This window comes from Callionymus lyra, chromosome 12 (assembly GCF_982586985.1).
Source record: "Callionymus lyra chromosome 12, fCalLyr1.hap1.1, whole genome shotgun sequence".
NCBI classification, from domain to species: Eukaryota; Metazoa; Chordata; class Actinopteri; order Syngnathiformes; family Callionymidae; genus Callionymus; species Callionymus lyra.
This window is the reverse complement of record NC_141829.1, coordinates 11397783-11422857: the sequence shown is the minus strand read 5'-3', so window position 1 is coordinate 11422857 and position 25075 is coordinate 11397783. Positions and strand designations below refer to the sequence as shown.

The 25075-nt window shown below is 40.9% G+C and overlaps 2 protein-coding genes across 2 annotated transcripts; one reads left to right on the top strand and one right to left on the bottom strand.

The window, feature by feature from the left end:
- Positions 1 to 64: 64 nt before the first annotated feature.
- f5 (coagulation factor V) lies at positions 65 to 12142 on the bottom strand. The gene is made up of 25 exons (XM_087803723.1): positions 11892 to 12142; positions 11628 to 11710; positions 10060 to 10182; positions 8606 to 8818; positions 8370 to 8531; positions 8049 to 8270; positions 7812 to 7977; positions 7381 to 7561; positions 7187 to 7283; positions 6919 to 7124; positions 6692 to 6839; positions 6415 to 6627; positions 3902 to 6248; positions 3668 to 3839; positions 3345 to 3581; positions 2678 to 2891; positions 2427 to 2606; positions 2141 to 2257; positions 1988 to 2059; positions 1839 to 1924; positions 1599 to 1754; positions 1393 to 1537; positions 1041 to 1189; positions 627 to 809; positions 65 to 464 (listed from the first exon to the last, which is right to left on the bottom strand). The coding sequence occupies exons 1-25, from the start codon at positions 12047 to 12049 to the stop codon at positions 318 to 320; spliced, it is 6177 nt and encodes a 2058-aa protein (XP_087659849.1). The 5' UTR covers positions 12050 to 12142; the 3' UTR covers positions 65 to 317.
- Positions 12143 to 13575: 1433 nt separating this feature from the next.
- slc35a5 (solute carrier family 35 member A5) lies at positions 13576 to 24522 on the top strand. Its single transcript, XM_087804260.1, has 10 exons — positions 13576 to 13651; positions 18055 to 18204; positions 18271 to 18369; positions 18435 to 18568; positions 20045 to 20112; positions 20180 to 20368; positions 21511 to 21711; positions 23489 to 23616; positions 23910 to 24175; positions 24244 to 24522. The coding sequence occupies exons 2-10, from the start codon at positions 18072 to 18074 to the stop codon at positions 24310 to 24312; spliced, it is 1287 nt and encodes a 428-aa protein (XP_087660386.1). The 5' UTR covers positions 13576 to 13651; positions 18055 to 18071; the 3' UTR covers positions 24313 to 24522.
- Positions 24523 to 25075: the final 553 nt, after the last annotated feature.

Below are 25075 nucleotides of genomic sequence, written 5' to 3'. Positions count from 1 at the left end.
CATAGTTAAGATGCCACTTTTAAATAACTTCCCCTCCTCGGACACTCGACGCCGAAAACCAGAGTCAAGAATGAAAAGCATATTTATTGAGAAAATACATGACATTGTTTTTACATATTTACATCAGTCTCTTCATTTCAAATGTATATTTGGCTTAATTTAATGGCTCAAGTACTGTTTGGTATTCACGGAGGGGGGAACTTCTCGATATCAAACAGGAAACAGAACTTTTTATCTGATCAGCAATGTTTAGTTTCAAATCAATACACTTGATCTATACACATGACAAGTGCGTAAGATAACATCAGTGGTGGGTCTCAGTCAAAGTCACATCCTAGCAGCTCAATCCTCATGGTGATGGCCCCCATCCAACTTGATGGGTTGATGCGAACGAAGCGGGAGAAAATAGGAGGGTAAATGTAGTTTTTCGCATGCTCGTTGTTGTCCGTGTTTCCCAAGAAAACCTGTAGAAATGCAACAATTAGCCTCTTTTCTCAGCTCTTGTTATTCCATAATCTCATATTATCAACATAAATGTAATCTTGTGTTTCTTTCTCTAATGATTGCATTTAAAGTTTAGATCCTAAAAATGTTTCCACATCATAAAGGCGGGTACAACTTCTTACCTTGGGCAGGTTTCCATCGTCATCAGTGTAATGGATCCAGTGGAGTCCATCGTCGCTGTACTGCAGAGTGTAGGAGATCACATACATCTCTTTCATTAAAGTCTTGGCTCCTTGTGTTATGATGCCTGTGATCTTCTTTTTTTCTGGCAACTCCACCTGAAGCCACTGGTTTTGGTCATTAAACTGCAGGAAGGGAAGAAGTGCAGACCAAGTCAATAATGCCTTAAGAAAATGCCAATTGTGAGGCAAAATATTGTCAAAGTTAGTAGAAGAAAACAGCCCTATTTTTAATTTTTTAGCCACTATATGTAGTTAAAAATATACAGTTGGTAGAATTTGAGGAAACCCCCATATATATTTAACAAGTATAACGTGAACTTTTTAAAACCCAGGGTCTGATATTAGTGTCAATACCCTCGCTTGCCACGCGTTGATAGTTCCCTTCTTATTGAGGCGGGCGAGGGAAGGTTTCCATTCCCAGGTCCAGCTGCTGGCAGTGGAGCTGGCGGTGATTCTGTGATCCTCTATCCGTCTGCTTTCCATCCCAAGAGGCACAGAGCAGCCTGGGGAAGTAAAAGACAAAGTTTGGAGGAAGATTCCTCGTAAAAAAAATTGGCTCAACACCTCTTGATACACACTTCAACTAATCCAGACTATGAGCCTGATCCTAAACCTTCCATTTGTCCACATGGGTCTTTCTCCTTTTCCTCTTCTACCCCCATGTATCATAACTTGAGAATGAAGTTCTGCATCTTTAACAACTTACCATCAAGCTCACAGCCATAGTACTCCATCCTCACTGTTGCCTTGTTGTACCACTCAACCGGGTGTAGTCGGACAAAACGACCAATCAGTGGAGGAAAGAAGGTATTTGTCTTTGTAACGTAGGCTTCCTGGTTCCCCATGAACATCTACAGACGGCACAACTTAGTGAAGAGTTCTTTGTTTGGGTTTAACCAAAAGCCCACCGACCTTCTGTAGGTGGTGGCCATCGCCCTTGTAGTAGTACCACTTCCTTCTATCGTTGCTGTAGGAGATGAAGAACTTGACCACAAACTGGGACTGGAATAACTGCTTGGCCCCCTGAATTGCAACCTGGCTTATGACCACTGGTCTTTCAAAGTCCACCTAAAACCACATTGTATTAGCAGTGATTTCGTAGAGATTTGATTTGAATCAGATTAGATGGAAGCTTTTCTTTGGTCCACACACCTGGATCCAGCTGTCGTTGTGCTCGGTGCTCCAGGCATTGTATTTACCACCATTGTTTAATCTGGCAAGATGAGGCTCCCAGTAATCTTCAAGAAAAGAAAGTCAATTCTCAACTTCACGCTTCATCAATTTTAATGTAGTTTTCAGACCTCGAGTGTTGATAGCGGTAATTTTGTCGTCGTTTACAATGCGTCTCTCCAGACCAAGAGCACGATAGCACGCTTAAGAGAATGAAAAATCAGCAACAAACTCAACTGGAAGTTTAATTTGAAAACAATCTCATTTAGATGTTGATAGTTTACCATTGTCCAGAACCAGGAATAGCGTCTGCATGCCTTTCTGCTGGTTGAACCCAACTTCACTTTCCAGTAGCCACAGGCCTGGCTTGGATGGGAACATCTCGAGAGTAGCAAAGTTCCCTGTAACAAAGATGACTGTTTTTACTTTTACCTCTGTGGTGGAAATGTCATATTCAAGAACATTTTCAGGAAATGTGGGGGGGTCTTGTCCAGAAAGGCTGATAAGGATGGCTAATATTAAATCATGTGATTTGAAGATATTTCATCCAATCTATAAATCATCCTTTACCAGGCAGCAGAGGGTAAACAGCTTGTCTATAGCCGTTAGTCTTCCTATGGATAAATGTCTGTCCGTGGAAGTGGACGCTCTGAAAGTCCTTTGGAGAGCCCATGTTGATCAGGTGCCAGCAAACCAGTTGATCTGTATACATCCTCAAGCCCTTCAGGTTGTGTGTAATTCCATTGATTGCTGAAAAAACAACAACATGTGCTGTTGAGGGAAACAGTTGATTTAACGTTGCCAGCATGTTTTATTGTTACAGCGGAACTTTAGGTTCTCTCCATGGAAGTCTCGCATCTTTCTTCGACTCTTCCTCCAAGTTCTCTGGTAGTTCACGTCGTAGTACCAACTCTGGGATTCATCGAAGGTCATGAAGAGCAGCGTAAACTCTCTCATGTCAATAACCTGCTTGTCCAAAGTGCCTTTCCGACACACCAGCAACGGTCCGATCAATCCAGAGTGGATGTCCTTTTCCTAAAATAGAACATCAGTTTCATTGGATTGAAAAATGGTAGTTTTTGTAAAAAACTCATTACATGGATGACAAACAAGCCAAAGGACAAGCACCTCGTTTTTATAGGTAAAAAAATAATTTTCCCTTGAACCTTTGGGACACTTCATGATTCATCAATGTGAAATCTGGAGTTTTTTGGAAAAGGACTTGGTCGAAACAACAAGCCAAAGTGAGGTTCAAAGAATAGAGGAGAATAGATGCAAATAAGAACAGGAACTTGTGCTGCAGAACCTTCTCTACTATAAAGGGACGAAACTTTAAAAAGACTTGTGACCCTAGAGTCTAGAACATCATTTGTAACATGTCTAAAATGTAATCTGTCGCTTGTCCCATCATCAACATAAAGTTAAATAGTTTTATGAGTAATTTTGCTAACTGACAGAACCTCCTAATAATGACAATAGAATACTCACTGGATTGACTCCAGAATAGTATGCCCAGGTTCGACATTTAGACTCCTCGGAAGATGGTCCAGCCTTTGAACTGACCTTCCACACATACCCAAAGGTTGTGTTAGGTTTGACCTCATTGTCATACTGGAACAAGTAGTTCGAGCCATCCTCATAGGAGAGTCCCTCGGTCCTCTTAGTATAGGAAACTCCATTAGGATGAATTGAAAATGGCCGGTGAGCATTGTTCCTGAAGACCACCTACGGTAAAGAATATAAAACATTTTGCATCTTGCAAGTCTTAGCAAAGAAGATTACATGTAAATATAGTTTAAATACATCCTTACCATTATGGTCTGACCAACTTCAGCTTTGATGGGTGGTCCCAAAATCCCGAGATGCTCGTCCATCTCGCCTCTGATGTCAGGGATTTTAAATTTGCTGTCCAAGTAACCCCGGAAAACCACCTTGGTGAACTTTGTTTCTCTGCTGTTTAAAGGCTGTGACTTTTCTTGTCTCCTGTAACCAAAAAAACTGTAAGAAAATGTGCAACATCAATGATTTACTAATATCTTACTCACTGTTGTCCGAAGCCAGCATAATCCCAATCCACCTCTTCTGCAGAAATGTAGTAAATCTTGTCATATAGACCGGAAACCTCGTTGGCCTCACCTAAACTCAAATCCTGGATGTCTTCCTGACTGCTGTAAGGGTCTTTGTAGCTCACAAACTCATAATCATTTGCGTTCGTATTTGTCAAATCAATCTCCAGGTGACTTGGTTCCTCTCCAGGAATGTAGAGTTCGTAATCGCTGAAATCGGGCCGTGGAACTCCAATGACCACAGGCGTGTTCAAAAGTTCCTCTTCGTCCAATACTGGTTGTTGTAAAAGAGGTCTTGAACCACGTGGGTTCACAATAGGATTGAATCCCCGAGGTGAGATTGGTAAACCGCTCTTGACCTGGGGCTTGTATTCCTTTCTCCTCTTGGTTTTCATGCCAAAGCCCTTTTCCGGTCGCTGTCTCAAGTTGATCTTCTTGAGTTTTCGTTTTTTCTTTGGTTCCCCAAAGATTTTATCTCCGATATACTTAACCATGTCCTCTGGAATCTCCATCACTTCTGTTTGGTGTGATCCCGTGTAGGTCCAACTGTGATCCTTTGCATTGACGGAAGATGATTTTATAACTTCTGTTTGGTTTTCTTTTAGATATATAATCACTTCTTCCTTACTTTCTGAGTAACTGTCTTCTTCTGAGAGGCCCCTTTCCACCTCATTAGTGGACACATTTCTCGGTGATGGTTCATCAATGAAAAAGGGAAGATCTTCTAAACTATTCGATTCTTCATCCAAGGTGTCGTTAGACTGGATTCCATCCAGTAGTGAGATGTGAGTGAAATCCGATCCGTTGACAGATGTTTGATTTGTGATTGTGTTATTTAGCACAGATGTGTCGTTAGCGTGTCGGACACCGAGTGTGTCTGAAGTATCATGAACCACAGCAGTGTCGAGGTTTTTAGATGGTTCTGTATACAAAAACACATCGCCTCGTGTGTGTTTTTCTTCGGGTTGCTCCAAGGTGTGTTTCCCTTTCATCTCTAGAATTGAGCTAATGTATAAAATATTAGCAGCGGGATTGGTTAAGTGTGGTTCGCTTGTCATGTTGCTAGTGTTGTATTCCATGTTCTTTAGACTTATATTCTTTGGGATTGCGAGTACAACGTCAGTTTCTGGTTTTGTGATGTGAACACTGGCATTCTCTAGTTTGGTTAGATTCCCATTTTCTGTTTTGATTGAAACATTGTTGTGCTTAGCTAATAACAAATTGACCTCATCCCTGCTTGAAAGATAAGTTGTGTTGTGCAGTGCCAAAGGGTTAATGATCTTTGGCATTGTTACATTGCTTATGCTTGATTCATTAGAAGTGGAATTAGCAGTTCCTATGAGAGTATCATTTAGATTTATGAGGCTTAGCTTTTCTGTTTCTTCTTCTTGAAGTGTGATATTGGTCACCTTCTGTGCTGTAATGTTCAGATAAGTAGGCGTTTTTGTTGATAGGGTGAGATTTGTTGGGTGCTGGGTAGTATTGGTAGGGTTTTGTGCTGAGAGGTTGAGACTGGTAAAGTCTTGGGTGGAATTTGTCTGCTCTTGAATTGAGAAGGTATGATTAGTGGGCTCCTGGGTCGGAATTGTCGGATGTTGTGTAGAGAGGCTGAGATTGCGAAGATCTTGGGTGTGATTATTAGACTCTTGCGTTAAGTAGTTTTGAGCGACAGGTTGTTGTGTTGAAAGAGTGACGTTGCTGTGATCTTCCAATGTGAGGGTGAGATTGGTAGCTCCTTGTGTCACAGTGGTGTCATTTGTTTTCTCTTGCCCTCTAAGAGTGAGGTTTTTACCATCTTGTTTCAAGGTGGAGAGGTCTATAAATTCTGTATAGTTGGAACTTCCATGATTTGGAAGGCTAGCTCCAGTTGGCAAAGCTCTTGGTTCCACTTCTACGTTTGATTTATCGTTTCTGGTCCCAATCGATGAATTATTTCTTGGTGATGAAACGATCTGTAGTTGAAGGTCCCCAGTATTCTGGCTATTGTTTTCTGTCGCTCCACTCACCACGTCTTTAAAATCATAGTCCAGGAATGACAGGTCAATCTTCTCCGCACTAGCCCCCCGAGACTGGTTCTTATGAGACCTGATGCCTAACTGATCCGCCCACATATCTGTGTACATGTCTGTCTCGGTTTTGCCTGGATTTTTTGGAACATTTATTTCTTCCTTTATCTCTGTATCCTCTGATGTTGGCAGCGTCCATACTTCGAAATCTCTTTCCTCATACTCATACAGACTTTCCCGATAACATTCGACATCTTGGAATTTCACCCGCATCCCTTTTGTGGATTCGTGGGAATTCAAAGAGACCAGCAGCCAAAATCCTAATGAAGAGAGAGGAAACACATGCTGAACATTAAAAACAAAAGTTTGGGTAGGATTCCTTTCCTTTTCAAAAATCCTTAGCAAATTGTTATTTAATGTACCATAAAGACTAGTTAGCTGCCGAAATCAAGATAAATATCTATAACATATTCGGAAATGACTGACCTGTGTTATCCATGTTCATGGCGATGGTCTCTCCAGTCATTGGATAGAGGCTGAGGAAGTCTTCTGTCCGTCCGTTCACCTCGAATGGGTGACCGTAGAATGTGACTGTCTGGATGTAGTCTTGGGCGCCGACACTAGACACGTGCCACGTCGCAACCTCGCCGTTACAGAACCCCACTGTCGGGCCACCTTCGTACATGTAACCATTTATGGCTGTGGAATTGAACAACGTTAGCTTCTTATTCTTGGTTTGTCCAGTTGCTGTGTTTGGACTTACTGTGCATGACGTTTGACTTTTGGAAGGCTGAATCCTCCTTGCTTACTCTCGATGGGTCGGAAAACAGTTTAATGTTGTCATCTAGGTACCAGCTCTTGTTTTCGTCAAACACAGCAAACACAGCGTGCTGCTCTTTGTCTGCTCTCACCTGTTGTCGGTACAAAAAAATACTTGATCAACCACTGTGATGATAAGCAGCAGTATATATAGGCGGCAGAGAAATATACCTGCGCGTTCTTTATGTTGAGCGACTGACTCTTACAGATGAGGATCGGCCCGATCAGTCCTGAGGCGATGTCGCGCGGCGCGTCCACAGCACTGTGGTACATGCGGGTCAGACATCGAGAGTCTCCATCCAAAGGTTCGTCCTCTTCAATGACCCTCCACAAGTATGTATGGGTCTCTCCTGGCTGAACGCCGTGGGTTTGGTTCCCTGCATGAGTCAGGGAAGTCAATATTGCTGCCCTTACACTTCTGTAGGATGAAACACGTTACCTCCTGCTGGGTAGTTTGCGCCCTCCTCTGACTTTTCTATGGTCAGCCCATGTGGGTAGATGCTGTACGGTCTGGAGGCCTTGTTCTTGAAGACAATCTGAGAAACAACCAGGTCAGAATCAATAGATTAAAAATAACTCTATGACAAATCTTGTCAAGACTACATTTAAAATGTATTTTTTAAAAGTACTTACCCTTACGACGTCTCTAATCTGGGCTCGGATCACCGGTCCTAGAATGCCGAGCTCGCTTCTTCTTTGCCTAGACTCCAGTGGTTTTGTGAAGGATGCATTTGAGTACAAAGTGTAAACCACCTTTTTGTACTTCTGTCCGATGCGAGTGGCAGATTTGGTGAGAAAATCCGCCTCAAAGCTCCTGTGAAAATAAACATAATGAGACGTAGCATTCGGATCAGCTCAAGTATTGTACTGTCATCCTCAAATCTCAGCTCTTTCAAGTTTTTCCTTCTTTTTTCTTTCTAAAATGAATATCGTGACCAATGTTATGCACTTTGACTTTTAAGTTTTTCCAGTCACAGATATAGAAAATTATATTTTACTGCTGACTTTTTAGTTTTGCAAAATCTATCTAAGAATTCTTGTTTTTAAGGTGATTGTTTGCTTACGAATCGACGTGTTTGGGCAGGTCTGGTGCGTAGTCCCAGAAAATTTCCTCGGCAGCTATGTAGTATTTCCACTCTTTGCTCTCGCGTTTTTGTGCCACGGTCAGCTGTCGACGCGGCGATTCATATTGATCACATTTCTTCACGTCCACAAACGCATGCATGCCAACTGCACAGAAAGATCTTGGTGAAACATACACAACCAAAAAATAAAGTATATTGGCGTCAGTTCTCTGGTACCTTCCATGTGCTTGGCGATGAAGGAGGACATCAGCCAGCGGCCGGTGTGGGCTGGCACCACGGAGGCCGTGGCCGTGGATCCACTGATGAGGCCCACTGAGGACACCTTACTCCCAGTCTGCTGCAGGACCTGCCCGTTGAGGTGGACCGAGAACAGTTCGGGCTCCGAGCTCATACCCATCAGATGCAAGCTGATGAACGAGTGAGCACATAGAACGATACCTGAACAGACAAGAATAGTCATTAAGTTATTTTTTGGATCAAACCATTCTCAGCCTTGTATCTCTATTTTGCAAGGACAACTTTGCGTGAATTACTCACCAGGCAAGGTTCCTTTTGCGTATCCATTAATGGTGTATTTGACGTGGTTGTCGAGAGACAATCCTTTCGGTTCCATCTCACTCACTTTCTCATCGAAAATCCCAAAGAGAAACACCATCTCTTGAGCCACACTCTTCTGTTGTCCCCTCGCATCCAAAGAACCTGCAGGACAACAAGGAAAGATGGTGAAAAACCCCCCTCAAGAATACTTTGAAGGTGCCATGTCAGGTGCTCACTATGCTTGCAGACGAGCAAGGCGCCGATGAGACCGGCGTTGTACTCCTCCACCACGTTCCGGTGGGAGATGTACATGTGGGTGAGGCAGGTGGGGTCGTGGGGCTGTGGAGAGACTTCCGGGGTCACCTCCCAGTAGTAGACGTGTTCGCAGCCGGGCTGCACCAAGTCATCTTCTTTCTCCTTCAGCGACGTGTTGTCGAAGTAGGGAGCTCCTGAAGATGCAGAAATTGATCAGAGATTTTGGTAAATAGTCAATATATTCGTCAGTTGTGTTGTAAATGGTTTGGCCTGAAAACTTAAAGCTCTATAGTGGTCCCTCGTTTATTGCTGGGGTTATGTTCTAAATACATCCCTGTTTTAACCCTTGTGTTGTCTCTGGGTCAAGGTGAACGACCTCTCTGGCTTCCATAAATACAAATGCAGTGGCGGAGGTCCTTCACCTTGACCCAGAGACCACACGAGGAATACCTCAAAGACATTTGTTTTTAGGTCGCCACGTCAGCTTTACCCAGAGGTAACACGATGGTTAAACGAAATACACGAAGTAGTGAACATAAAACATTGCACATGAGTTGCCATCCCTTTGAACAACCCTCTCAGTGACCTGACCTGAACAGCTTCTCTGATGCTTTGCCGCCCAGCCAACCAATCAGAGCCGGTCATCACTTTTGACAGTATTGTACTAATCAGTCGTCACTAAATAGATCAGTGTAAGTAAGTAAGTAAGTAAGTAAGTAATTTGTATTTATAGAGCGCTTTTCCAGACCAGGGTCACAAAGCGCTTAAACAATCAAAAAAATACTCAATAAAATATATACTTTTAAGGTCAAGATAATACTGAGAACAACACAGGAGTTCCAGAAAATCAAGGAAAAGCCTGAACAAATAAAAATGTTTTAAGTGTGTATGAAGGCACCAAAGTTAGGTTGGTGTGGTAATGCCTCCTTATAAGTTATTTTGTTTAAATAAATCGTCATCACGAGGAGCTCTGATGTTCCTGACTGCAGCCAAAGTTGTTATTTTGGATGTGTTTTCAGTGGTCAGTGATAATCAATAGTGGTTCAATTAGGGTTATTGGAAGTGAAAGGTACAATTGTATTTTTTTTTCACCGATGGTGCTGTGGCTGGACTGGTGATCTTTGGTGTTTTCATATCAAAAACCCCTGTGGGTTGTTTTTTCCATTTCCTCTCCACTCAGACCTTGTTATTAAACACAAATTAAAGGGAATTTAGGACCAGAAGTTTGATTTCCTCAGGTTTAGTAGCGCTTCCTGTTGGACTTCAGTACCATCCAGCTTGTCCTGGTTAATCTTTCAGTCAAAGACAAACAAGGTTGTTTGTTGAGTTGGTCAATCGTGTGTCATTTTTGAAATATCATCGCTCACGGTCGGCGGCGTCTCCGGGAAGGGGTTGACCACGGAGGTCCAGGTCGTGCGCAGCTGAGTTAACAAACCTTCAGACTGTTTCCCGTAAGCGACCCCGTGGGGGTGGATGCTGTGAGGTCTGCTCGCCATGTTTCTGAAAGTGACGACGATGGTCTCGCCCTGCTCGGCTCGCAGTGTGGGTCCCAGCAAACCTACAAGGGGGAAGACTTTGTGTCAGTGAAGGAGACAGACATCTCTAAATGTTGCTGACTCATCACAAGTCTGTCTATACAACCCCCGTTAAGAGGAGGGTTTTTTTTTACGACACTAAGATAGACCATAACAATCCAAGAAACGTGTGTGACAGACTTTCCATTTCCTGTCCACACAGGTTGTGACACACTTGTTTAACCGTGCTCTTAACAACCCAGTGAAAATAAACATCCAGCTTTACACAAACACAAGGACGAGTTGAAGATTAGAAAGAACAAAATATCACTTCCAAGGGTAGTAAACGTAATTGGATAAAGATAAACTTTAAAAAGGGAAATTATAGGTAATAAAAGTTAAAAGCATTCCAGCCTAGATCTTTCAATAAATCAACTGGATGTGTGTTGAATTCAGTGCCAAGATAATTACATATATCGCCTCTGAAAATATTTCTTATGCCAAGGATGAACATTCCCTGCTCAAAAACTATAGCTCCCATAATGCATTACAACAGTTGACGATTTCAGCTTTAAACAAGGAAGTTACTCATGTGACATCGAAAACATGTTTTTGAGTAAAATGAAAATGGACAAGTGTTTGAGTGCACAGCAAGAGTATTTAGTGTAACACAGTTTCCTGTTACACAAGCTTCCTATTTCCTAGATTTCCTTTCTAAACCCATCAACAGTTTTGTACTATTGTCCAAAAACATGAAAAAGTTAAACTAAGGTGTTACTAAGGAGAAATAGTTCCTGACCGCAGGAAACTCATTTGGGTCTCTTCTTAATATTGTAAATATTAATGACTGATTTGACAGTACTTCCAGAAAATAATAATAAATAATAATAATAATAATAATATGATTTATTAAGATTAAAGGGACAATTCTGATGTTAAAAGTAGGAATTCTGGGAACATTCTAGTCTTTACAATAAAGGGCATTATTGTGTCATGTAATTGAAGACAAAAAAAGTACTAGTAAAGTTCTTTCTCTTATTTAAGTTATATTTTTGATCTGTACGTAATATACAGAAAACTCATGTTTGTTTCTCCTATTTTTTTTGTTTTTTTTACTCCCATTCATTCTCCTGTAGAAAGTTTTGTATTCCATCAAACTATTGTGGAAACTATGAAGGACTGATAATGATTATCTGTCGGTGACTCATATCAGTTTTGCTACACTCTGTCTTGAACCTCCATCAACACTGATTATGAAGTGATGACTGCGAGTGTGTCACTGAGTCGAGTACTACACTTAGATGAGCAACAGACAAGCTCCGTGATGCAACTATTTGTTGTTAATTTAATGTGTAATGAAGAAAATTGATTAAGGGTCGATATAAACGGTGAATTTAACGCATTTGTTGGGGGTTATTAGTATCAATAAAACACACACTTAGATGAGACATCCATCAATGAAGCCTGTTATCATGACAGAGGGACTTACCTAACCAGGACGGATGAGTCTTGGCCTGTTGGAAGCCTTTCTCATACTCCCGAAAGACCACTTTCTTATAAGTTGTATTGAACCTGAGGCAAAGTGGAAAATCACAAAATTGACAAGAGCTTACGGGAAGAGGGGTCTGACGTACACGCTCCGTATCAACAAGATAAGAAATAGCAACCAAACATTCTGAGGGAGACGTCGTAGAACTATGACTGGAATTCAAGTATCTTCCGATAATTTTAATGATTATTAGCGATTCTCTACCTGTCGGACACATCTCCGGAGTAGTTCCAGTCGATCTCGACAGCTGCGATGTAGTAGTGTCTCTCCTTGGGCTGAGGGTTGGCACTGACTTGCAGGACGGCCAGAAGAAGCAGGAGGGGAAGGAGGCGCTGAGCTCCAGCCCAGAAGAGGAGCCTCATATCTGAGATTGATCCTCCAGAAGAGTCTGGTCTGTTCTTCGACAAGAGACGGTATGATGGGATGTAGAGGTCTGCTCTGAGCTTTATCTACCCCCCCCAGCCCACACACATACACGCACGCACACACACATGCACACACACACACACACACATGCACACACACACACACTTGTTTAAACATCATGTTCAGGCCAATGAACTGTGTCTTTGACTCCTCTATAATGTAATAGACTCACTTTATTGGTCAGAGTGAGTCATCTTCTGAGGAACATCTTTACGTAAATCTTTTAACCACAAGAAGGAGCTTAGCTTAGGTTAGGTTAGGTTAGGTTAGGTTAGGTTAGGTTAGGTTAGGTAATAAAAATAAAATAAGAACAAGAACAAGGGGAAATAAAGAGAAAGAACAAGATGATACAATCTAAGTCTAAAGATAAAGAACATAGATCCAAAAAAAATAACAAAGACAAAGGATACAAAGATTAACATAGAACAGAACATCATGATACTTTCACTCCACTCCTGCCCCCGAACTCAGAAACCCAGGATCTGCTGTTTACCAGATTATGTAGACGCAGGACCTTTTTATGTATATTCTATGCAATGTAAAGCGTCTTTGAGTGACCTCCAAAAAAGCGCTATACAAATCAATTATTATTATTATTATTGGTATTGAACGAAAATCAGAATCAGAAACTTTAATTGTGTAGCATAGGATTTTGTGTTGTGTCAGTACAGAATAAAATAATGAAATAGGATAATACACAAAACAATAGAAAAAGCACCGAGGCCTATCTGCGCTTCCTATATTTCTAAATAATATGAATAATAATTTGTTTTCTACACAATCAAACAAAGTGGCAACACATGGAGACAATAATTCTCATGTTTTATATCAACAAATTACTAAAAAGTAGACCATAAAAACATTATTAAAAAAAAAAAAAGAATAAAAAAGATGAATATAGAATAAAAAGAATAATAATAATATTCGAACAAAATGCAGACTAACTCGATCCCTCTCTTTTTCTCTCGCTCTCTCCAAATATAATTGTAATATAATATAACAATAACAAAACAATTATGGACATTTTTATTTGGATTTATTTATTCGTAAGATTTTTTTTTACAAATGAAATTCTTGGAAAATGTATACATTCTTGAAAATAATAAAACAAAGATGTAAATACTTTAATTCTGTTAAACTCTTTATATAACATTTTATAAAATATATTACGCGAATTTAATTAAATGAGAACGAAACGAATGTGAAAATTAAACATTCAATCGTTTCAGATATTTATTAAATTGAGAGTAGGAACGAAAACCCGGAAGTATTGGTTAAGAACTACGAACATAAATCCCACTCGCTATTCATTGATACTTTATATTTTTTACTTTTGTAATCTTTATGTTAATAAAACATAATTGCATCTCCGATTTCATGTATTTAGTATAAAAAATATAAAATAAAAAACAGCGTCTTGCGTCATCACGTCAGAACTTGAGCTATACATATACGCATGCGCAGAGAAGTAGGAACTAGAAGAATGGTGTGATCATTGTCGCGGCAGGGATGTGTTTGAAAGAAGATTTCTAAACAGAGTGAGTTAAATCAACCTTTTCTACGTATCTTTTCCTCTCGCTACCGTTGTATTTGTACCGAAACATGATCGTTTTGAAGCTGACGTGACTTGGTTACACAACAATAAGATGCTTTCTGTCGCTCTTTGTATTGTTGTTGTTGTTTTCATGACATATCGAGCAGTTCGATCTTTTGTGCACGAGTCGAGACTAACCGTCGATTTAAAAAGAAAACTAAATGTTTGCTTCAAATATTTGTTTCCCCTTTTTTGACTCCAGATGGTTCATATCCTTATTTCTCCTCCACAGTCGCGTCGCGTTTAAATAACCATATGTTTTGAATTATATTTCCGATCAGATGAATCCTTTTCAAAGTAATATACATGGTTTTATTATCAGAGAGGCATTGACACAAACAACATTGATAACAAAAGTAGAATAAATACAGTTTAAAATAAACCACATTTAATATTTTAACAAAGAATTTTGAAGTGCTTTTGAATGAAAGCAAAACAAATCTCCAGCTTGGCAGTTGCACACATTGCTCAACTACATTCTTTTGTCATGTTTGATGCTGTTGTCATGCCAGGATGATCAGAACCAGAACCTTTTATTGATACTGTTGTCAGAACCTTTTATTGATACTGTTGTAAACACAACATAGGGATTTTCTTTTGGTGGCGGTACAGAGTAAAGTTATAAAATAAGATGAAAATAAGCAAGAAGTGTTTTCCTCTCAGTGAAGAGTAACATAAGATAGTTTTGACGTCTGCAGTTTCAATAGATTTTATATTGGCAAATAAATCCGATAGTATTTTGCATATAAAGCGTGTGTATTCAAATATATTCTGTAAAGAGCCATCAGGTGAATTGTTGAATTCTACAATGCTTTGTAAAAGCAAACTTTTGCATTTGAGATTTTCTGAAGTCGCATATCTGTCGACGCTCATGACGGTTGATGGTGAACAATTGCTGATAAACTGCTTTTATTATGTGATGGAAGTGTATCAACAGGTGCTGAGACATCTAGGTCAACCACATCCATTACGATGACCTGAAACTGCCACATGGGGATAAAGTTTGTTAGTCAAATGTCATGCTTGACTTTAATACACATTAGCTCTTCCTTTGACCATTGTATGTTTGTAATCTGCAGCGTCACTCCCTGCTTAGACTCCACAGTGGCCTGTTATTCTCACATCAACTCTGTTCAGCTGACATGTTGACACTTACTTCACGCACGATGATCTTGGCTCACGAGAATGTTATTGTCACCTTATAGTTCTGATTGTTCACAGTCGCTAATGATTCTGTTGATTTACAGGATGTCGCTCACTTTAAAAACCCACCTTTGCTGGGATTATTTCCGGGACTTTTCAATATTTGGATCAAAATTCATGTTCTAAAAAAGAGAGGTTGATCTAGTTTAGTTGAATAAACTGTTTTTTTTAATTATTATTCTTTCTTTTTTTTTTTTTTGAAATGATCCTATCTCAGGGGAACTATCCTGCTTTTATTAAGTGTTTTCATATGAAGTACTGAGAGACTTATGACCTCAGAAGGAAGACAAAACAAAAACGGACTCAACAAGAGTTTATAACTTGTTTAGTTCATGTTTCAAATGTTGAAGTCTTCCTCTCCAAGATGCAGTGAGTCCCTCATCATGACCATGTTTTCAACTCATTACTTTATAAAGTTCTCCCCCGTCTGAAATCTGGGCGAACAAGAGGTTACGAGAGTCAATTAAAACGTAGTAATGGCTCCACTCCTCCTCCAGTCAGCTGTAATCAAACCCTGCTTTGTTTATACAACGAGTCCCTTGGAGGTGTAGACTTCCGGGATTGATGACACGCGGTGACAAACCTCAATGTTTGACTGATCACAGCAGAGTGGGGGTCACATACTGATGAGTGCAATAGAGTCCAACATCTGTTTAAGACACACTTGCTTCAACACGTAAAGCTATTCATTGTCAGGCTCCTCCTTACATCACTGATCTGATCCAGCCTTACACCCCAGCTCGGGCTCTGAGGTCTGTGGATCAGAATCTACTTATGGTTCCACGCACACGACTCAGGACCAGAGGAGAGAAATCTTTTCAGGCTGTTGCTCCTAAGCTTTGGAACAATCTTCCTCTCTCTTTGCGCTTGATGATCTACTGACTCCTTTAAGAAACATCTTAAGACGTTTCTATTTGTTCAGGCTTTTCCTTGATTTTCTGGAACTCCTGTGTTGTTCTCAGTATTATCTTGATCTTTAAAGTGTATATACTTTTTTTGAGTATTGTTTTGTTTGTTTAAGCGCTTTGTGACCCTGGTTTGGAAAAGCGCTATCAAAATAAATATTACTTACTTACTTACTTACTTTAACAAATAAAACATTAAAGGAAGAAAATAATATTTTAGAAATTACATATTGTCTTTTTAATAGTTGCAGTCGGTCATGTCCGCACAGGTTCTGGTTTAGAGAGACATTTGTCCCACATGAAGGTTTCGTTTTTAAATGTTATATTTCTGCATATGCTGCACTTTTGAAAAACTTAACATAGGAAAAGTTTAATTTGGGATGGTGATGAAAGGCTGAAGTCGGGAACACTCTCACCAGTTTACATTTTAGTTGTTGTAATGGACTCGAGGCGTTGTCGGGTCAGACAAGACTCTGCTCTGTCTTGTGGAATTATTGACAGAATATACAGTCGTATGACAGATTAGATCGGATCAGTTAAGGCTACAGTTTGTTGGCATGAATTGAATGCAACGTGTTCAAGAGTCGGTCAAACTGGTTTGTTAGTCCTGCTGGATCTCCTCAATCTTTGCTCCTCCTTTTTTTTATGAGAAACTTGGTATTAGTTTCAGCTGGAAGTTTCCATCCTGTCACACCATTTGCCAAATATTTGAGATAGTCTGTGTTTTACAAATAAAAAGGATGTTCCAGTGAGACACGAAGCACCTGCTGGTACATCTGCTCTTACCTGTGAATACAGTGAAATATGTTTTAAATTACTTGACTTTATCTGAAAATACTTCACTACTATCACCATCCAGGGGAAACGACACGATATATCATGATACTGTAGGAACAAGGATATATTTGTAGTATTTTCGAGTACTTGACTCTGGTGTTGCAGAATTTACAGCTTTAAAAGCTGCTTGAGTCGACTGTATCCTCTCGTCCTTAGTCATCGCCGGGACCATTTTTAATTACCTATCGGGGATGTAGTGACTGTTGAATATTTGCATGTTAATTAAAGTATCAATGTATCAATGAATATTGATAAAGTATCATGGAAAAGAATATCACAATATATATCGCCATATTGACATTTCTAACACCCCTGCTATTTGATATATATATTTTAAATTGAGTACTGTATTTAAAAAAATATATAAACTCATGTTAAAATTGAAAATAAAATTAAAAAAATGTAACAATTAATAGAAATTCTGAGAAGGACCTGTGTTTTCTTCCAAAATAATGTCATTTATAGTTATTAAATAAAGTCATTTAAAACGTTTTTTTTGGGTTATAACAAATAATTGAAAGATTCAAAGAATAAAATGTATGATAGAAAGTCACATTTGTCGGGAGGATGCACAACCAGTCCGTCAAGGGATATCTTTCGATGTTCTCCGACTGATGTAACACCAACAAAAGCTTGTGTGTTTATCCAGAGTTCATGTTCTGTCAAACAACCGTAAATCACGATTGTGTCACGACTGTACGACAAGAATCTGAGCTTTGTCTTGGATCAGGTTCACTTGAAAAATACAGGACTCGATGGTTTAGAGAGGCATCAACAAAATTCTTGATAAGATTGTTGTATAATTTCATAATCATTGTCCCCACTGTACACTCGTTCAATGTTTGTTATTTTATAGCCGTTAAACCTGTTTGTTGACTTTCCTGCATCGAATGTTACATTGAAGAACAACGTCTAAATGATATTTAGCTCATTCATTTTAATTCTTTGTATATGTTGCACATATTGCAGGATTGATAATACACTTTAAGATCAAATTGAAGTACAAAATGTGAAGGAGATTGTTTTATTAAATCAGTTTATTTTCCATTGAAAATGAAATTACCTACTTGAGGAGTGCTTAGGATTTACAGTTTTCATATTAAAATTGGTTTTAAAGGGAAAGTACAAGACACCTGCTCACGTGCACGTCTTTCTTTGTTCTCTCGGGACAATGATGTTATAAAACTGACCCGACTGGCTTCGGGGGAAAACTCCCATCAGGTGATACTCGATTGTTTACTTCCAAGTTTTATTTACTTGACTTCCTCCTATTGTTGCCTACTGGTAATCCTTCTATGTAGGCCAGGTAGGTTCTCGAAGTCACGAGAGTATTTTCTTGTACGAGTGAAGAATGGAAAAATATAAATGCTTAAACCTTTTCTTTATTTCCTCTGTGTTGCAGTAGCTTCTCCTCCAGACATGGCGTGCTGCCGCCGCCGCCCCGGCCAGCCGCTCTGCTCGCGCTCTTGTCTCTACACTCTGGCTCTCGGCGCCGTCTTCGTCACGCTGGGAACCAGTCGGGTTCTGCTGCTCAAGTTCTCCGCCAACGCCGGTGAGTGTTTTTTAGGGTGTTTAAAACCACCAGATCCAACCGTCAAACCCGTGTGTCGCTCCCCAGAGAACAAGTACGACTTCCTGCCGGCGTCCGTCAACCTGCTGGCCGAGGCACTGAAGCTGGTCGTGTGTCTCGTCATGTCTCTGAGGGTGTTCGTGAAAGGTAGGTGTCGGGGGTCACGTGGTCGTGGGTCTGGTGGTTTTTGTTAACGTGCGGCGTGTCTCCAGAGGGGAGATCCTGCAGCGATCTGGGCTTCTCGTCCACCGCCTCCTGCCTGCAGTCGCTGAAGTGGTCGGTCCCAGCCTTCCTCTACTTCCTGGACAACCTCATCGTCTTCTATATCATGACCTACCTGCAGCCCGTGAGTCTCGCCCGTCCTCACCCGTCCTCACCCGTCCTCGCCCGTTCTCACCCGTCCTCGCCCGTCCTTGCCCGTCCTCACCCGTCCTCACCCGTCCTCACCCGTCCTCAACCTTCACCTTTGTCTTGTCACTTTGGACTCGCACAAAAGGGTCAACATCTTTCCCCAGGCCGAATAGGGGCGTGAGAAATTCTATTGGTGTATAAAATACAATTATTTTAATATATTTTATTTAAAATTAACATTTTGCAGAATGTTTACAGCGTTAATTCATTTGTGTGATTAAACTTCAGGCCTCTAGATGGCAGCAGTCATTTCGTCCTCCGCAGCTAAGGGAACAAATAACTGGCAAGATCCCGATACTGAGGACGAGAGGATGCACTCGACTTGAGCAGCTTTTAAAGCTAATGTATTTTACTTTTTTTTAGTTTCAATACAAATTATCCCTTAGTCTACTGACCTCTCACTCCAAAGGGGAACAATGGGGAAGAAGACCCCGATTAAAATTAAAACGTCTCTGATTAATTACATTTATTATTATTTATCATTTCTTATTTAATGTATTAGGATAATTTCAGCTCTTTTTATGTATTGTTTTGCCCTGAAGTTGATTGATGAATAGGTAGTAAATACATTTGTACATTCCAAATGTATTTTTTTAAATGCCAGGCGAACGACAAACCTTCATCAAGTAAACGTAAAATTAAACGTATAAAGCAACATTTCTGATGAGTGAACACATGAGTGTGAATCATAAAATGACACAGTCGTCGTCGTCGTTGTTGTGCTTCTTGTGTGTCGCTGCAGACACAGGCTGATCGTAGCGATAGCTTTAGCAACAACACAAACAAAGTTTAGTAGCTGAACACGGAACAGAAATAATAATATAAAAACATTTAAATAACAATTAAAAACTAGTTCAGTGTGAAGAAAGTGTCAAGTATTTGCATGTAAAATAAACTTTGTGTAATTACCATCAGGCATTTCATAATTAGTGGTTAATGTGATCATCAGAGTCTGGAATGTTTTCACAAGTGTACAATAACAAGTCAAGAAAATAAACTATAGTAAAATGACCTAATACTAATACTGGGCTTACATATACAACTATATTAGAAGATTTAATTTAAATGAAGCAAAAAATGACAACAACTGAAGGATGGAAAAAAGCGAGGGATGATTGGAACATGTGGAAACAAAAAGTTGCTTCATTTTAATGACGATGATCTGATTTTCAAACCAACATGTTTAATAATAATTACATAAATGTTCTAAACTTACTGGGGCGTGACAAGCGTTTATCTAAACTGCTGATGCTCATTGTTGGCTCACAATAAAGTTTTACCTTACCTTACCTTACCACTGCCGCTTCACTCCACCTCCACTGCTGCCCCCTCGACTGAAGCCAGAACTGGTTTCTCCCTCTTGTGGTTCAACTGTGTCACTACATTCTGGTCACGTTGCTCTCTCCTTCAGGCCATGGCGGTTCTGTTCTCCAACTTCGTCATCCTGACGACGGCCGTGCTCTTCAGAGTCGTCCTGAAGTAAGAAGAAACTTTCACCAGAGGGTTTGTGTTTTTATTGAACCGTCATCTCTCTCTTCTCCACCAGGAGGCGCCTGTCCTGGCTCCAGTGGGCGGCGCTGGTCATCCTCTTCCTGGCCATCGTTTCCTTGACGACGGGATCCGGGGGTCACCAGAGCGCGGCGTCCGAGCCGAGCTTCCGCCTGAGCCCCCTGACCTCCTCGTCCAACTCCTGCCTGCTCTACACCGAGCTGCTGGAGCAGATGAGGAACAGCAGGTGAACGTCCTGGTAGCGCCGTTAGCTTTAGCATGTTGACCTTCACGGAGAGAGTCTGAGATGAACGTCTTCAAACGTCTCGTGATGGTTTGAAACTTGTTCTACCTGCACAGGTTTGATTATTTCACGTTGACTTTTGAAGGAAAAATAATGTCCTTTCGTAGTTGATCACCTTAATCATAATATATATTTATATATGGGTAAATGAGGCAACAATACGATATATTGTGATACTGTTGTATCAAGGATATATTTGTAGTATTGTCGAGTACTTGACTCTGGTGTTGCAGAATTTACAGACCACATGACTCTTGACGAAGTCGTAACTGATTTCATTTGTTTTGAAACCAAAATATGTCCAAACATCAGCTTTAAAAGCTGCTGGAGTCACTGTATCCTCTCGTCCTCAGTCAACAACAGGATCCCACATTGTTCCTTTAACTATTGTGGACGTAATGACTGATAGACGTTTAATTGCCACAGAACAATGAACAAATGCTGTGAATACACATTTTTTAAAGTAATTATTTTATCTAACTATAAACCATTAAAGAATAATGATGGAAATAAAATATATATATATATATATAATTTTTAGTTTTTGTCTTACTTGATACTTCTGATACAGTATTGTCGAAAAAAAAGTGTGTGTATATATATATATATCACTGTATCAGTATGTAACATTTGTACTCACTGAAGGGAAAAAATGAAAACAAATATACCTATAAAAACTAGTACGATGCGTTCAATGGCGTTGGAAAAATCAAACTCAAAGAAAGATCAGTTGATTGAACTACACAAAGAAAAAAAGACACAGAAATTATTAAATTGTATTTCTTTGGGTTAGAAAAGTGACAATATTACTCATGAACATGTCACATTATTTTACCAAAATGTGTATTTATGTGGATATAATTGAGTAATATTGTCATTTTTCAAAGACATGCTTGAACTCACTGGTGAAGTACAAAGTTGTTGGTATCAAATCCTTCAAAAACATTTCTGGGTCCATATGGTAATCCCTATAAGTAATACTTGTCAGAGGTTCATGAATCAGTCTTGAACTATTTGAATCTGATGATCTGGTTCAAACCAGATATTGTCTCCTGGTGACTCTAATGGCCTCTTGTCCTCCTCAGTGCCAGTGCATCATGGGTATCTGCTCTCCCGGGGCAGGCGTGGAGGGAGCGGGTGGTGGGTCAGGTCCAGGCCCTCGGCGTGGGTCACGTCCTGCTGCTGCTGCAGTGCTTCATCTCGTCCATGGCCAACATCTACAACGAGAAGATCCTGAAGGAAGGAGACCAGTTGACTGAGAGCATCTTCATCCAGAACAGCAAACTGTGAGTTCCTGGTCTGTTCCTCTTATGTTCCTCTACTGTTCCTCTACTGTTCCTCAACTGTTCCTCTACTGTTCCTCTACTGTTCCTCTACTGTTCCTCTACTGTTCCATCACTGTTCCTCCACTGTTCCTCTACTGTTCCTCTACTGTTCCATCACTGTTCCTCCACTGTTCCTCTACTGTTCCTCAACTGTTCCTCTACTGTTCCTCTACTGTTCCTCTACTGTTCCTCTACTGTTCCATCACTGTTCCTCCACTGTTCCTCTACTGTTCCTCTACTGTTCCATCACTGTTCCTCCACTGTTCCTCTACTGTTCCTCCACTGTTCCTCTACTGTTCCTCAACTGTTCCTCTACTGTTCCATCACTGTTCCTCTACTGTTCCTCTACTGTTCCTCTACTGTTCCATCACTGTTCCTCCACTGTTCCTCTACTGTTCCTCAACTGTTCCTCAACTGTTCCTTCACTGTTCCTCAACTGTTCCTCTACTGTTCCTCTACTGTTCCTCTACTGTTCCTCTACTGGTCCTCTACTGGTCCTCTTCTGTTCCTTGCCTGTTCCTCGCCTGTTCCTCCACTGTTCCTCCACTGTTCCTCCACTGTTCCTCTACTGTTCCTCCACTGTTCCTCAACTGTTCCTTCACTGTTCCTCCACTGTTCCTTCACTGTTCCTCCACTGTTCCTTCACTGTTCCTCAACTGTTCCTCTACCGTTCCTCTACCGTTCCTCTACCGTTCCTCTACCGTTCCTCTACCGTTCCTCTACCGTTCCTCTACCGTTCCTTCACTGTTCCTCGCCTGTTCCTCGCCTGTTCCTTCACTGTTCCTCTACTGTTCCTTCACTGTTCCTTCACTGTTCCTTCACTGTTCCTCTTCTGTTCCTTCACTGTTCCTCTACTGTTCCTCTACTGTTCCTCTACTGTTCCTTCACTGTTCCTTCACTGTTCCTCGTCTGTTCCTTCACTGTTCCTCTACTGTTCCTCTTCTGTTCCTCGACTGTTCCTTCACTGTTCCTTCACTGTTCCTCTTCTGTTCCTTCACTGTTCCTTCACTGTTCCTCTTCTGTTCCTCTACTGTTCCTCTACTGTTCCTTCACTGTTCCTCAACTGTTCCTCAACTGTTCCTCTACTGTTCCTCTTCTGTTCCTTCACTGTTCCTTCACTGTTCCTCTTCTGTTCCTTCACTGTTCCTCTACTGTTCCTTCACTGTTCCTTCACTGTTCCTCAACTGTTCCTCTACTGTTCCTCTTCTGTTCCTTCACTGTTCCTTCACTGTTCCTTCACTGTTCCTCTTCTGTTCCTTCACTGTTCCTCTACTGTTCCTCTACTGTTCCTACACTGTTCCTTCACTGTTCCTCAACTGTTCCTTCACTGTTCCTTCACTGTTCCTCAACTGTTCCTTCACTGTTCCTCTACTGTTCCTTCACTGTTCCTTCACTGTTCCTCTACTGTTCCTCTACTGTTCCTTCACTGTTCCTTCACTGTTCCTTCACTGTTCCTTCACTGTTCCTCTACTGTTCCTTCACTGTTCCTTCACTGTTCCTCTTCTGTTCCTTCACTGTTCCTCTACTGTTCCTTCACTGTTCCTCTACTGTTCCTTCACTGTTCCTCTACTGTTCCTTCACTGTTCCTCTTCTGTTCCTCTACTGTTCCTCTTCTGTTCCTCGTCTGTTCCTTCACTGTTTCTCTTCTGTTCCTTCACTGTTCCTCTACTGTTGCTCCACCGTTGCTCGAATCCTCCTCCTGCTTCTTCAGTGTCATCAACCGTTGCTTCCTCCACAGATATGGCTTCGGCGTGATCTTCAACGCTCTGATTCTGGGACTGGGACAAGAAGCCCGGGGTCTCACCGTCCACTGCGGCCTCCTGCATGGTCATAATGTTTGCTCGCTGGCTCTGGTGCTCGTCACTGGTGAGTAGAACGCATCGTCTGGTCACTTGCATTTAGACTTGATGTCTAATGAGGAAACTAGGAACCAAGAGAGGAGACAAGGAAACAAAACTGGGAAACTAGGGAGCAAAGTAGGAAACAACAGAAAAATAAAGTAACAAGAAAGAAAGAAGGAAAGAAAAAGCTTAGGAATCAAGTAAGGAAACAAAGCAGGAAACCGAATAGGAAACATGTAAGAAAGGGAGGAAGGAAGATTAGGAAACAAGGAAACTAGGAAGCATAACCTCCATCTTAACCCTGATCTTCTCTCCCAGCGGCCCTGGGTCTGTCCGTGGCCTTCATCCTGAAGTTCCGGGACAACATGTTCCACGTGATGACGGGTCAGATCACCACCGTGTTGGTGACGGGGCTCTCGCTCTTCCTGTTCGACTTCCGCCCGTCGCTGGACTTCTTCCTGCAGGCGCCCACGGTGCTGCTGGCCATCTTCATCTACAACGCCGGGCGACCCAAAGACCTGGAGTTCAGCCTGCAGCAGGAGAAGCTGCGGGTCCTCAACCGCGAGGTGTCGCGCTCCTGCGGGGTACGAGGGTTTCTCTGATGGTCCATGTGATGTTCTCGGGTCTTGACCGTGTCTTTGGTGTTTGTCAGGACGGCGAGGAGCTGGAGCTGCTGGCCAAGGACAACAGCGACAGTGAGTTTGAGGAGGCGTTGCCATAGCGACAGACTCCGGAAGACCACGTCCACACGGACTCTTGATGAGGGAACGATTTCAGGACCAGAACTCTTCTCTGAAGTCCACTTTTGAAGGGACCAGTGAAGGTGTTTGAATGTACGAACCATGACATCATGATACTGTCTCAACGTTGCTGCTGCCAAATGATGTAAATATTTTAAAAATAAACTCTTTTAACTCGTTTCAAATCAAAACATCGTCACCTTTTTGTTCCTTTTTTCTATAGTTCAATATTTTTACTTTTACTTATATTTACAAGTATGACTTTTTTATCCATTTATTCATGTTTTACGATTGTATTTACTCACTATTTCACCTGTTCACCTGTTGCACCTCGAGTCTATTTAGATGTTCTTTTTCTTCATTTCAACGATAAACATTATCACATTGTTTCTATGTTTTTCACGTTTCGGACACCAGGAGGAGCTGTTGCACCATGTTTTTGTAAATAAACGTTCCTCTTAACTTGTAAATTAACATTATTTTTTAACATTACGGCCACTTGGTGGAGCTGTTGCATTATGTTAAGAGTGCGGTCATGTTTTTTTTCCTTCTTTTCAACAAATGGTTGGATTTAAAAAAATGTTACTTTTTAGTATGGTCAAGTCATTAAAAAAGGCAATAGTTTTTTACGTTGCGGCCACTAGGCGGTGCTGTTGCTTCGTTTCCGAATAACGAGTTTGGTGATTTGTTATATATTCCTTTTTCATTCTTCAAGTACATTCTGGATTTAAATATAAATACATT

What these genes read in the sequence shown, in the direction of transcription:
- slc35a5 (XM_087804260.1), top strand. Translation starts at nt 18,072, where the DNA reads ATGGCGTGCTGCCGCCGCCGCCCCGGCCAGCCGCTCTGCTCGCGCTCT. An exon ending in GAGCAGATGAGGAACAGCAG is followed by an intron (nt 20,369 to 21,510) that starts GTGAACGTCCTG and finishes TGTCCTCCTCAG; the next exon opens with TGCCAGTGCATCATGGGTAT. An exon ending in TTCATCCAGAACAGCAAACT is followed by an intron (nt 21,712 to 23,488) that starts GTGAGTTCCTGG and finishes CTTCCTCCACAG; the next exon opens with ATATGGCTTCGGCGTGATCT.
- f5 (XM_087803723.1), bottom strand. Translation starts at nt 12,049, where the DNA reads ATGAGGCTCCTCTTCTGGGCTGGAGCTCAGCGCCTCCTTCCCCTCCTG. An exon ending in TGTTTACCCTCTGCTGCCTG is followed by an intron (nt 2,258 to 2,426) that starts GTAAAGGATGAT and finishes TCTTTGTTACAG; the next exon opens with GGAACTTTGCTACTCTCGAG. An exon ending in ACGATGGAAACCTGCCCAAG is followed by an intron (nt 465 to 626) that starts GTAAGAAGTTGT and finishes GCATTTCTACAG; the next exon opens with GTTTTCTTGGGAAACACGGA.